Genomic DNA, 14504 nt, shown 5'->3' on the forward strand with positions numbered 1-14504 from the left:
CAACAGATTTTACATGTAGATAGTTGAAGGCTCATCTTTGGTTGGGCCCATACTTAATGTCCGTTTCAATTTAATCCTTATGGTGTACCACTAAATGCCTTCTTGAACAATAAATTTAACTACAGATATTCCTGGAATTCTTAGTCTAAATTATAAAATGCTACGTGCATTTAATTATCTAAGGCAATGGTATTGTTCTCTCTTTTAAAAATGGAAATTTTTTATTCTACATTAATATTTCAGATCTTCATTTATTTGATCTCGTGGACTTTTCAGTGCTGCTGTTTCTGCTCTAACCTTGTTTGGATCTCTTCTCATTTTCATATTCCATAAATGGCTTGTATAGGGTTCCATGGCTGTTTTTTTGTCCTCGAAGGCATTGTGATTTACAGTATGGGGTTATCCAGGCGACCTCCCTCAAGCTAATGAAGGGGGTTTCTCCTTCATGATCAATGAATAAGAACATCAGTACCATATCTCGAAGAACTGATCAGGTCTGTAGATCAAACTCCGCAGGCAACACAGCTGATGCAAGAATGGCAATCCAAAAACATGAATCCAAGGTTTTTGCTGCTGATGAGCATTCGGAAAATACAAGATTTGCTGATGAGTATGATCGTATATGGTTGTCTTCAGAATGTAAGTCTCCTTCATTCAGTTTTGATTACCATATTCCATGGGATGTTTATGATCTTCAATCGAATTTATCTTCTCGTGACAAAATTTTCTCATTGTTTCAATCTGAAAGCTCTGATCTTGCCTTAAACATACAGTTTCATTTCTTTGATGGGTCTATTGTAAGTCCCATAGAAGAGGCATCTGTGGTTCTTGAAAGAACCTTAAAAATGGTTGGGAATGAGGAATCAAAGGAAAATGGTATTCAGGTTTCTTTTTATCAGTGTGTTTCTTCTCTGAAAGGTGAGTTTGATGAAGCAGGTGTTCAGGTTTCTCTATTGGATCTTGATAGAGAAGACTCAGAATGGATATCTGATGAAGTCCCTGGATTGGATGATCTCCAATCTGATTTCCCCAGCCCATCTTACAAGATCAACTTGGTTTCTTCTTTTCCATCAAAGCTTGTATCAGAGGTTGCCAACCAAGGAGTAGCTGTTGATGCTGATGAACCTCTCTTCTGGCCATTGCAGAGAAAGTTGGACTGGAATGCTGAAAAAACATGGGATTTTATCATTTCACCTCGTAAGAATGTTAGGAAGATTGGGTCTTGTGAAAGACCCCAAACTCGAAGATCGTCGAACGGGTCAAGACTCAGTGAGAAGAAAATGAATGCTAAGGAAGGATTATCCAAGACAAACCCTGTGATCAAATCATTATCCAAAGTAGAAACTTCAACTGAGTGCAAAAGAACAGATCTGAAGAAGGGTATTAGAAGGAGCACTACCATGCCTGCAAGGTTGAATAGATCATTTAAAGATCCCATGAGAAAGATATCTTCAAATGTGAAACGGGTGAAGGAAGAACCAGTTGGATGTAAAGCTCCAACTGAGACATTGAAAGAGGATTTGAAGTTTCTGGATGAAGTTCTCTTTTCAAATGATGACCTCTCAATTGAGAGTTTGATTGGTCTTAATGAATTTGATGGCCAAGAAGGGGTTGATTTAGAATTTAACAAAGACCAGTTTTTGCTAGATGAATATGTCTATGAGAATCCAAGTGCCCATTTGTTCTGAGAGTAATTGGCAATAAAGCAAGTAGATGCATAAAGAAGAGTTCATTTTTGTTAGAGTATCTCCTACGTTTTATGCTTTGGAAAACCATATAAGTTATACAATGTGATGGATGCAGGCATAATTTTATGGCAAAGTTTTATTGCGAACCCCAAGTTACCTCCAATATTAATGTTATCCTCTTGAGTTATCAATAATATAAATGAGAGACCCTACAGTTTAGTACATGGTTAGTAACAAAGGGATATCACCTAGTTATCTGTTACGAAATACTAAAATGCACCCTCTTCGGACGAAGAATTTTTCAGGTCCATTTCCTAGGTCCATTTTTGACAAGTAAATGGACCGTTCATTTTCCTTTAGATCAATGACACATTAAATTAAAATAAAATAAAAAATTGTATCTTCTATGTTTAATCTCAAACTTTTGATGTGACTGATGAACACATGTATTTCATCTATAAGGAAATGAATGGTATAATTATTTGTTATCCCTAAATATCCACCAAGTGGACCCACCCACTAACATTGTTCAATGTTAAATGAATGAACTCATGATCTCAATATGAGATCATAGTGTTATATTTATAGAATGTGAAAACATTACAAAATGAGAAATAATGCATATGTGCTATTCTCTAACACCCTCCTGCAAAGTCAAGGGTCCCTCAAGGACCTTGAGTTTGGACCGAAGAAGACAAAAACGAGCAAGAAGAGAGGCTTTTGTAAGAACATCCGCCAATTGGTCAGTGGTAGAGACATAGCGAACACAAAGATCATGCTTAGCAACCTTGTCACGAACAAAGTGAAAATCAACCTCAATATGCTTCGTGCGTGCATGAAACACGGGATTCGCTGTCAAATATGTGGCACCAATATTATCACACCATAAGATTGGAGGAGAAGCTTGGGAGATCCCCAATTCCCTTAGAAGAGATTGAACCCATGTAAGTTCGGTAGTAGCTAGGGCTAAAGCACACTGTTCACTCTTAGTGCTAGAACGAGCAACCTGAGACTGTTTCTTGGATTGCCAAGAAATAAGATTGGGACCTAGGTAAATAAGATAACCACTTTGCGATTTTCGATCAACAACGCAACCCGCCCAATCAGCATCAGAGTAGGCGTCTAAAGATGTAGAAGAAGATGGCATGATATGAAGACCAAATAATAGAGTACCCTTCAAGTAACGCAGCAATCTTTTAAGAGCAACCCAATGAACCTCCTGTGGAGATGCCAAAAATTGACAAAGCTTATTTACTGCATATGATAAATCCGGGCGAGTAAGAGTGACATATTGAAGACCACCAACTAAGCTTTGATATAATGTGGGATCAACCATGGGTTTATCAGTTGCATTAGAAAAACGAAGAGAGGAGGACATCGGAGTGGAAATAGGCTTTACATCCAATAAGTCTGCGCGATCTAGAAGAGTAGTAATATATTTTTGTTGTGAGAGAAGAATGCTGTTTTTGAGAGGAATAAGCTCAACTCCCAAAAAATAAGGAACGGGGCCTAAATCTTTGAGAGCAAACTCAGAAGATAACGTGCATAATAAAGCATCAATAGCATGTGAAGAAGGCCCAGTGATGAGTATATCATCAACATAAACAAGGACATACAGTGGTGCTGTAGGATGATGCCGTATGAACAATGAGGAATCAGTTTTAGAACCAGCAAAACCATGATGGAGAAGAAAGGTACTAAGACGCTGAAACCATGCCCGAGGCGCCTGTTTGAGACCGTATAGGGATTTCTTGAGTTTGCAAACATAAGAAGGATATCTAGAATCCACATATCCAGGAGGTTGTTGCATATAGACCTCCTCAGTCAGGGTACCATTCAGAAATGCATTGTTGACATCAAGTTGGCGAATAGGCCAGTTGAAAGAGACAGCCAAGGCAATAACAATGCGGATAGTAGTGGGTTTCACCACGGGACTAAAAGTTTCGTCATAGTCCAACCCATATTCTTGTGTATACCCCTTAGCCACTAAACGAGCCTTGTAGCGGTCTATGGTTCCATCAGCCTTATGTTTGATACGATAAAGCCACTTACATCCAATAACTCGATGGTCCAAAGGTGGAGGTGTGAGGACCCAAGTGTGATTGGTCAAAAGAGCATTAAACTCATTATCCATTGCAGTACGCCAAACAAGGGATTTGGACGCTTGACCATAAGAAGTTGGGTCGTTGTTAAAAGAGATATGAGTAAGGAGAGCTAGGGGAACCGGATACCTAGAAGCATAGTAGCTTTTAGGTACTTTGAGAGTACGGGTTCCATCTTTTGAACGAGTCACCATATGATGTTTAGAGATCACATTAGGATGTGAGTTGACATCAAACTGTTGGGAATTAAAAACATCATTAACAGAAATAGTCCCTGGTAAATGTTCATAGACAATCCTTGGTTTATTTACAGCAGCATGACCAAAATTAGAAAGTCCATTAACAAAATCAGGAGGATTTGTTGCAAGCGTATCATGTAAAACAGCAGTAGGAGACCCACAAGGAGGTTGAATGTTTGCTGTAGAGGGATTCAGCTGAGAAGGATCAGCAGCAACAAGTACATCATTCAGAGAAGTAAGAGAGCCATTTGAAGAAACCAAAAGAGGATCACTTGAGTAAACAGCAACTTCATGACGTGCAGGTAAAGAACCCAAATCAGTGGCAGATTTTCCATGAACAGCAGCCTCTGAAAGGTCTTTTGTAGTATCAGCAACCTCGGAATTATCAGCAGAGGATCCAAAACAGCTGCAGAAATTTCAGGTACAGCAACTGCTGAAGGTGCATGCATACTGTAATATCCAGTCCTATTCTAACCTTGACCCTGACCCGGATCCACTGTTGTATTCAGGTCCGAGGACCCGAAGCGGTGGAAGAAGAGATTTATGGACCATCCTGATTGATGATCATGATTCGGAGACCGAGCCCATGGACATTGACAATGATACCCCTTGCTTAAATGCATTGTCAGTGTTTAAGGAAAGTTTGCGCATCGGAGAAGATTAATATGGTTGATGTACCAAATGACCTCATGTGCACAATCCGAAGGTATTCCCCGAAACTAGACTTCTTGATTGAATTGTGGAAGAAAACCTCACTCAATTTGACCTTGTATAGCCTTTCAAATCCCTACTTGAAGTTGTTGTTCTAAACCTGAGTTTTCTGCTGAAAACATTTTGGTCGATCATTTTGGTCGATACCATCGACCAAGGACCATCGACCAAAATGTCCCAGTCTGCCAAGTTAATGATTCCATGGAATATTCCTTTTCTATTTAATATGACCTCGAGCCTTGAGCTTTTTGCAATCATTTTTCTCACCTGGGAACGTGGGGAGAGCTTCCCAAAGCAGCTCCTTGGTTAGTGTGAAGGGTATCTCATCAAAGACACTTAGTTTATCATTGATTCTTGCCTTCATCTTCTACACTAAGGTATGACTCTTCATTCCACTCTCTACCCTACCATTTTCTACTCTTTTCTATTGTCATCTTGCTGATGGGACATTTGGAATGGTGCTGCAACCTTGCAACCACCACTCCAAGTGCCTACTCATGCTCAATCCATGATTCCCTTAGCCATTCATTGATGCTAATGCTTATATCTCATGCCTAGCATATGTATTCCATGATTTACCTATTAACATCATACCATTTGATATCAAACTGAGCTATAAAGTGTATTATGTTCATGTTTAACATTGCCATATGATTCCAATCGAATTTCTATTAGTTCCTCTAGCTATTGCATGCTATTCCTCATCAATGCAATCAATTCCAACTCATGCCATGATGTTTATCACTTGAACTTGATAGCTCAAATTGGGGCTTTTTAATTAGACCATTGGATTGGGTTAATTCCTTGATTTATAGTGTCCTACTACTGTTGTTAAGTATGCCTCCAAGTTTCAGATTGATCCGAACACCGGAAGACTCATTTCGGACCAAAATCCCCAAAATCCACTATTCTGCCCGAGGATTATTTTGGTCGATCATTTTGGTCGATACCATCGACCAAAGTTGTTGCTGACAGCAACCTTGGTCAGTTTTGACTCAAATGACATCCGATCTTCCCGACTTGTTTTCTAACTTATTATTGATGTTTGTTTAGGGCCTTAACACTTCTATTGGACTATTCTTGGTATTCTCAATTCATCATCAACTCATCCAAGGTAAGGATGGTTATATCCATAAACATATAAGTCATCAAATATTGAACTATGCTTTATTCAAAGAATGAAATCCCTAAATTTCTTTCAATCATTATGATACTTGATACATATGTGTTAGAACAAGAACATTTAAATCTTTATACATTTGTTGTGTTACTCTATCATTTTGATTTGCTTATGTTTATAATGATTCGTTTCAATATCATGATTTGAGTACTATTATGAATATGCATTGGATGCATGAGAAATGATGAGATTTGATGTGTGATTGCTTACGTATGACTTGGGATTGGAGGGTGTCCTACGACACTTCGTCCTTGGGCATCGGAGGGAATAGTATGGGATGTTCTCCGATGGTGCCTATCGACACTTTCCCGAGTTATTGGATGACATACATAGGAGTGTCTAGTTGTGTGGCTAGGTTCATCCTTGTCGTGTCAGACCCGAATCGGAAGGGCATTGAGACCGAACAACCCGTGGTAGTGTATGGTTGGATGGGCGCTCTAGGCCAGTAGCCAATCCGGTAGGGGACATAAACCATGCTACGGATACTTGAAAGGGGCCATTTATTGGTAGAGTTGCATATGGATAGACTTGGGCTCACGGGCGCTCAAGACCGGTAACCAATCCGTGAGAGGACGTGAGAGCTTCCCGTTTACTATATGTGGATGACCAATAGGGTTGATGAGTCCGAAATCCGGGATTTCGCTGACTCTAGTGTGAAGGATACCGGAAAGGATCGCCGGGGCAAGGAATGGACGTATCTGAATCCGACTTGACCGATCGAGTAGATGACTTGCATTGGGCTAGGCTTTACCGTGACATGCGCCAAGCACTTGACCAAATGGTGATGTGAGAGAGCGGTGACCGATTCCCCTTACAATGGTTTTTGATGACTTTGCCGATCTTCCCCGGGCATTCCCAAGATATGGAAATGGGAGAGTGACTGACGACCCAGAGAAGTACGGTGCTATGACTTAAAGCATGTCTACCTTAGAGACCAGCATTCATAGAGTTAGGCTCATATCTGCATCATATGTTCCATATCACATTGCATTATTATATGTACTGAATGTGTATGATTTCTAATTATGGAATAACTTCCTTGCTGAGTTCTTCGAACTCATTCCTTTTGTGCAAATGTTTTAGATTACATTCCAGGTACCAAAGATAACGATGGCACCTCCTATGAGGCGGACTATGATTCCACATACTACCCTCCGGGTAGTGGCGTCGGTGAGGATTCGTATATTGGAGCCGAGGAGGATTATTATTCGCACCAAGGTTAGCCCCACAGTTGTGCGGGAGCGGCAGCGCTGGGTTTACTTCATCCATACTGTTGAGGAGACTACCATTAGTATAGAAGAAACCCTAGCATAGTGCCCCATTCCCCTGGTGTATTTGTGGAACCTTAGATTTTGTAATTAACTTGTCTTGAATTATTCCGGTGATACTTGGATATGTAACTAACTTGATTTAATACTTTTCCGCTGCTCTGAGAGGGTGACTACCATACCTTCTCACCCTTTATGATTTTGATCATACCTTATCTATTATCTACATTCCGCACTCTGATTTAGTTAATCTTGTCTTATTCATGATACTTGATATTAGTTGTTTTTACCATTGATTATTACTGTTCATGATTGTGTTACCGTGTATGTGGGAGGCATGGACCTCAGATCATTGATCCTTGGACTGTGGATCACATCCCGGGTATTCCAAATGGGGTACCGGCTGGGTGGATGTGACACATACAATCTGAAACAGAGGAGGAGAAGCCTTCTTGCAGTAGCCTAGAACCAGGAGCAGCAACTGGTTGATTGTTCATAACAGCAACTGGTTGGTTGTTCAGAACAGTGAGTGCAGGGGCTGATTCTCCAGAATTGTCTTGTAATATATGTGAGGTATTACAAGGATTCCCATGTGAAGAAGGAAAAATAGAAGCACAATTTTGAGAAGCTGATTTGAAAAATGAATGTGCTAGTAAAGAAGGAGAAGAAACATATAAAGGAGATTGTGATAGAGGAGAAGAAGAAGAAGACAATGCACGAAATGGAAAAGAAGATTCATCAAAAATGACATGACGAGAAATGATAACCCGTCCAGTGGATAAGGACAAGCATTTATACCCATGATGTTTAGGACTGTAGCCAATAAAAACAGAGGCAGATGACCTAAAACTGAGTTTATGATTATGAAAAGGTCGTAGACATGGAAAACAACTGCAGCCAAACACTTTAAGAAAAGTATAATCTGGATGGCGATTAAAAAGCTTATGAAAAGGAGTGTCAGACTTTAAAGCAGTAGTAGGTAGGCGATTAATGATGAAGACAGCAGTAGAAAAAGCCTCAGACCAAAATTTTAATGGCAAACCAGAGTGAGAAAGTAAAGAAAGACCCATTTCCACAATATGACAGTGTTTACGTTCAACACGGCCATTTTGTTCAGATGTGTGAGGACATGACAACCGATGAATAATACCACAAGACTGTAAAAAAGTTGTAAAACTCCTAAATTCCCCACCCCAGTCAAATTGACAGCTTTTAAGAGTGCAAGAGAATTGATTTTCAGCAAGAGCCTTAAAGATTTGAAAAACCTGAAGAGCATCAGACTTTTTAGTAATTGTGTACAGCCATGTAAAGCGGGTAAAATCATCTACAAAGGAAATATAATAACGATGACCATCATTAGAAAGAACAAATGAAGGCCCCCACAAATCAGAGTAAACAAGTTGAAGTGGGGCAGAAGTAGTTGTGGAGCAAGAAAGAAAAGGTAACTTGTGTGATTTACCTAATTGACAAGCAGAGCAAACAGAAGAGGAACAAGAACCAGAAGAGGGTAGGTGAAATTGATTTAGTAAACGAGTCACAGTGGGAAAACTAGCATGGCCTAAACGAGAATGCCAAACATCAGAAGAAACACAGAGACTAGAAAAAGCAGTAACAGAACTATCATGCAAAGTCACAGGGAGTCTGTAAATTCCATTATTAGCAGGACCTTGGAGAAGGACCAGGCCCGAGCACCGATCCTTAATAACAAAACCACAAGCACCAAATTCAATCACAACATCATTATCACAAGCAAACCGATGCACAGACAACAAGTTATGAGCAGCAGTAGGTACATGAAGAACATTGGCAAGATGAAAATTATGATCATTAACAGAAAAAGACGAAGATCCAGTATGAGAGATTGACAGACCTGAACCATCGCCAAGACTAACTGAATCAAGACCAAGATACTCTGCCGGTGAACTGAGAGCACTCAAATCAGAAGTAATGTGATGGGAAGCACCCGAATCAGGTATCCAATGCATAACATCATGATTTGCTCTCTATGACTCAGATCCTGAAGTAGCAACATTAGCTCTAGGAGAATTCCAAGACGAAGCAGATCCTGAAACAGAGCTTGAAGCATAGCGCTGAAGATGAAAGCAAGATTTGGCATTATGACCTGGACGACCGCAGATCTGACAAAACAGAGATGAACCACGACCACCATAACGCCCTCCAGAGGAGGCAAAACGACCACCAAAACGACCATTAGAGAACCCTGAATTGAAAGAACGCAAGGCAGAACCACCGCGAGATAGGCGAGAAGAGGTAGTCGCCACTTGAGCAGTAACATTGGTAAGATCGTGCAAAGCAGAAGATAACCGCATCTCTTCACAATATAAAAGACCATACAAATCCGAAATCTTGATCGGAGTGTCGCGAGTAGTGACTGAGGTAACAAACGCCTGATATTCAGTGCTCAAACCACCAAGAACAAACAACACCAAATCTGAGTCAGAGATCGGCTGAGAAGCGAGAGCAAGGGCATCAGAAATTTTCTTGGGTTTGAGCAAATAGTCTGCCATCGAATCAGAACCCTTTTTAACGTGATGAAGTTGCATATGCAACTTCATAACCCTTGCCTGAGAAGAAGAAGCAAATGCCGATGACAAGGCAGACCAGACTTCAGCAGATGTGCTCAGACCTACCACTTGCGAATGAACAGGCTCCGTGAGACTTGACAAAATCCAACTGAGCAGAAGTTGATCTTGATACTGCCAAGTTAGGAAGTCAGGATTGTCGATTGGGGAAGACGAAGTGGAATCCAAGAATGGTGAAGGCCTAGGGTGTATACCATCAATCAGCCCCATCATGCCATAACATCGAAGTAGAGGAAGAAATTGACTCTGCCAAACGAGATAGTTCTCAGAAGTTAACCTAATTGAGAGAAAATGATGGATATTGGAAAAACCCATTGATGAAGAAGAAGAACCAGTCGAAAACGCCATGGAAGGGGCAGATGCAGATGTAACCGTATCAGAAAACAGGGAAAGCAAGAAAAGATCAAGAACCGATCAAGAGAGGAGAGAGAAAAAGGAGCGCAGGCGAGCAAGGAGAAAAAGACCAAAAAGTCCTCAGGAGCGAACCTTCGGTGATGATACCATGTTAAATGAATGAACTCATGATCTCAATATGAGATCATAGTGTTATATTTATAGAATGTGAAAACATTACAAAATGAGAAATAATGCATATGTGCTATTCTCTAACATTCAATCTCTCTCACTTTCTCTCTCCTTCGTCTTCTTCAATTTAACAACTCGCACTTGCTCCCAAGTTCCTAAAAATTGCACAATTATTTCCAACATTTTTTATACTTTCATGAGTTTAGAGGGAGAGTGCGCTTGGTTGGCTGTGCTTGGAAAGAATGGAAAACGTACCTACGATGGGTTGTGACTATGAATGAAGTCGTCTCTGGATTCACCTCCCTTGAATTTTATCCGTCAATCTCCCTCGTGCAATAGTTACTTCCATAATATGAAGTTCCATTGTAGCCATTGGAGCTAGAATTATTTTTATCCAGACAGAAAAAACCTAGGAGCCAAATTCACACCAAGAATTAATGTGGTAGTGATGCAGGAGATTATAGAGAAGGGTGCAGGAGAAGCAGAGGAAGAAATTGAACAATGTTAGTGGGTGGGGTACCACTAGATGGTTATGGTTTAGGAATAATAAAAGTGATTTTTCATAAGGGCTATTTTGAAATCCGATACAAGATCTCATGTGAACTCTCAAGAATCGTAAAACTCTTGATCCACTCAGCCACTTAAAATCCATCTGTCTCAAGCAAGACAGGTCAACATCTCACCCTACATCGTTGTCTCTTCTTGTCTATCACCTCTGAACTTGTCAAAACCACTCCAAACCCCCTTTTTTGCCAATTGACACCAGATCTTAACATGCAACAAGGTTAAGTACATCTGCATCAAGAAAGGAAGACCAAACAAGGCTATTTGAAGGAGTTCTTTAACCAAGGCCACAATAGGTAGGGGGAAGGTTGTCTTCAACACATTGTGAAGAACAGATTGTGAAGAATGATCCATACTCGACACTTCTGTCATGAACGTATGATTTATATTGAACTTATAATGTCGTATTATTGTACTCGTGAGAATGAAGAATGTAATGCTATATTGTACTCATGCATGGAATTCTATTGTTATACTCGTTTTCCATTTATATACCTTATAGATTTTATATTTCATGTTTTATAAAATTGCATGTTCATTTTTATAACACTTTAGTTTTAACTTAGGTTTGAGTTATAACTCATATTTAGGGTTGTTTTCTCATAAACTAAGGCTATTAGTATGTTTAGAATGCACAAATTAGGTTAACTATCAAGTTTGAGCCTAACCTAGACCTTAAAACCCCTCGAGATGGGGCCTTGAGTTTTACTGAGTTGGCCCATAAAAAATGTATCTGGTTCGAGGTCTCACCAACTCTAGAGAGTCTCCTTTTCTTTTTCTTTTTTTTTAACTCTTACTCTAACATCATCACCCCAAGATTAAGGCTCTTTTTTGTATCAATTCTCATTCTCTATTATGTCTATTTAAAGAAATTAGTACAAGAATTCATTATTGGTCAAGAATGAAAAATGATTTAGTGAATTTTGTTGAAAATAAATTATGAAATGAAAAATAAGTTTGGTGTTGTTGTGACTAAAATATCCACTTCTGGTTTATACCGGTCTAATCAGGTTTAATTGGATTAAGCAGATGAGATAAAGGAACCTGTGGGTCCGCCCGAGATTATAAAGAAAAGATGATCAACACCATCAAATCAGAAGCAATGATCCGACGGTCATGATTGAAAGCATTATGAGCGGGAAAATCTATATAAAAGGGGAAGAAGGATTCGTAAATGGTAAGTCTCTCTAAGATCAGTTCAACACTGGACAATTCCTAATTTACTCCATTAAAAATAGCTTAGAAGCTCCTGCGAGCTCGAAGGAATTATATTCTCATACCTGACTAAACCGTCGGAGACGCGACGCCGATCAAGACGATCGGCTCCGTTTCTAATCGGTGTGTTTCATTTTTCCAGTGAACGAGAGACTGACAGAGGAATCAAACCAACCAGATCAATCTAGATCTGAGGAGTTCGGTGCAAAGGTGGAGGTTCAAGGCTATCGGCAATTTTAGCACCAACATTTTGGCGCCGTCTGTGGGAAACTAACTCGAACAAGTTCTGTCACATCCACCCAGCCGGTACCCTATCTGGCATACCCGGGATGTGATCCACAGCCCCGAAGATCCATAGTTCAGGGACCACATAATCCACATCGACGATAATACAATCATGAACAGATAATAATCATAAACTAACAATGAATGATCATGGAATTCAAAAATAAGGTGTCAGACATAATCAGAGTGCGGAAATAAATATCAAATCAGATAACTTAAGAAGGCAATGGGCGGAATCCACTCCTTCACCAAACGGAAGTGAGGTCAAAATTTAGTTAAGTACACGTCTCAAGTTATAAAGGTAAGTTAAAGTTATTACAATTTCTTTAAGTATACTGTCACAAAAGAAGGGGAACTACTCATAAGTCTCCTCCATAATAAATATATCTTCTTCAAAGTTGAGGATCATGGAGACCCAACATGACTACTCCCATACGACTCCGGGGCTAACCCTGGTACGCCTGGTAATCTTCTTCGGTATGGTCACCGAAGTCTTCAACGTAGCCAGCCTCCGGATGGTAGTATGAGCTATCCGGGTCCGCCTCAGGGAGGGTGCCATCAGAGTAATCACCTGTAGAATAGCCTAACAAAATATTGCAACAGAAAAGGAATGAGTTCAAAAGAACTCAGCAAGGAAGTTATCCCACCACACATAAACCACAAGATAATCATAAAATGATGCAGATGATATGAGGCATATAATGCAATATGACTTTATTCTAAGTATGCTGGTCATCTATGGTAGACATGCTTTAAGTCATAGCACCATACTTCTTTAGGTAGTCTCAGTCACTCATCACCGGGGGGAATTGGGTCCCCGCATCCCTCTCGGACAAATCCATGGTTGGGGGTTTCGGTCACCGCTCTCTCACATCACCGTTTGGTCTAAGTATTGGCGCATGTCAGGGTATAGCCTAGCCCAATGCAAGTCATCTACTTAATCATATCATGCCAGTTCCAGATACTTCCATTCCTCCCCTCTCGGGATCCTTTCCGGTATCCTTCACACTAGAGTCACGGATATTACTCACCGGACTCATCAACCCTATTGGTCATCCACAAATGGTAAACGGGAAGCTCTCACGTCCCTCTCACGGATCATTTCACCGGTCTTGAGTGCCCGTGAGCCCAAGTCTAGCCATTTGTAACCCTACCAATAAATGGCCCCTTTCGGGTAACCGTAATGCAATTTATGTCCTCTCACGGAGTGGATACCGGTCTTGAGCGCCCACAAATCCACACTACTACCACGGGTTGTTCGGTCTCAATGCCCTTCCGAATCGGGTCTGATATGATAGGGACATCCTAGCCATACATCTAGACAAGTCCTATGCATGTCATTCAATAACCTGGGAAAGCGTCAATGGACACCTTCGGAGAACATCCCATACTATTCCCTCCGATGTCCAAGGACAGAAGCACCAGTAGGGTACCCCTCAATCCCAAGTTATACTTAAGCAATCACATGCCCAAGTTCATCATATCAGTTCACAAGATACAACGTCATAATAAACATTCGATTCATGACATTGACATAAGTCATCATATATTGAAATTGATAAACATGATACAACATTGAAGTAATATAATGTAAACACAAAGCTACTGTTAAAAGACATATGTAGCAAGTCTAACATGATAAGAATATGAACTAGAAACTATATTTACTAGGATAGGAATACCAAGTCAAGATTTCCATATCCTAGGTAATTACATCGATAACTATCCTTACCTTGAATCGGAGAAGAGAATGGTCCAAGATCACAAGCAGTGGCCCAAATAGTCTTAAAGTCCTAAACAAGCATATATGAAAGGTTAGAGAAAAAATCAGAACAATCGGAGATCAAACGAATCAGAACTGGGCAAAAGTTGCTGACAGCAACTCTATTGGTTGATACATCGGGTTGATGGTATCGACCAATAGTATCGACCAACAGAGTCTCAGGAATAGTTCAGCAACTTCGAACAGGGATTCGGAAGGCTATACAAGGTCAAATTGAGTGAGGTTTTCTCCTACAAGTCAATAAAGAAGTCTAGTTTCCAGAAATACCTTTGGATCAAGCATGGGAGTTCATTAGGTCTACCAACTAAGCTCACCTTCTTCGATGCGCAAGCAGGATTTGC

The 14504-nt window shown here is 40.3% G+C and overlaps 1 protein-coding gene across 1 annotated transcript; it reads left to right on the top strand.

The window, feature by feature from the left end:
• The first annotated feature begins 452 nt into the window (after window positions 1-452).
• LOC149008476 (uncharacterized) lies at window positions 453-1688 on the top strand. The gene has a single exon (XM_089167242.1). The coding sequence runs from the start codon at window positions 453-455 to the stop codon at window positions 1686-1688; it is 1236 nt and encodes a 411-aa protein (XP_089023368.1).
• The last annotated feature ends 12816 nt before the right edge of the window (window positions 1689-14504 follow it).

This window comes from Hakea prostrata, chromosome 8, assembly GCF_041222555.1.
Source record: "Hakea prostrata isolate BN-2017 chromosome 8, UWA_Hpros_2, whole genome shotgun sequence".
Lineage (NCBI taxonomy): Eukaryota > Viridiplantae > Streptophyta > Magnoliopsida > Proteales > Proteaceae > Hakea > Hakea prostrata.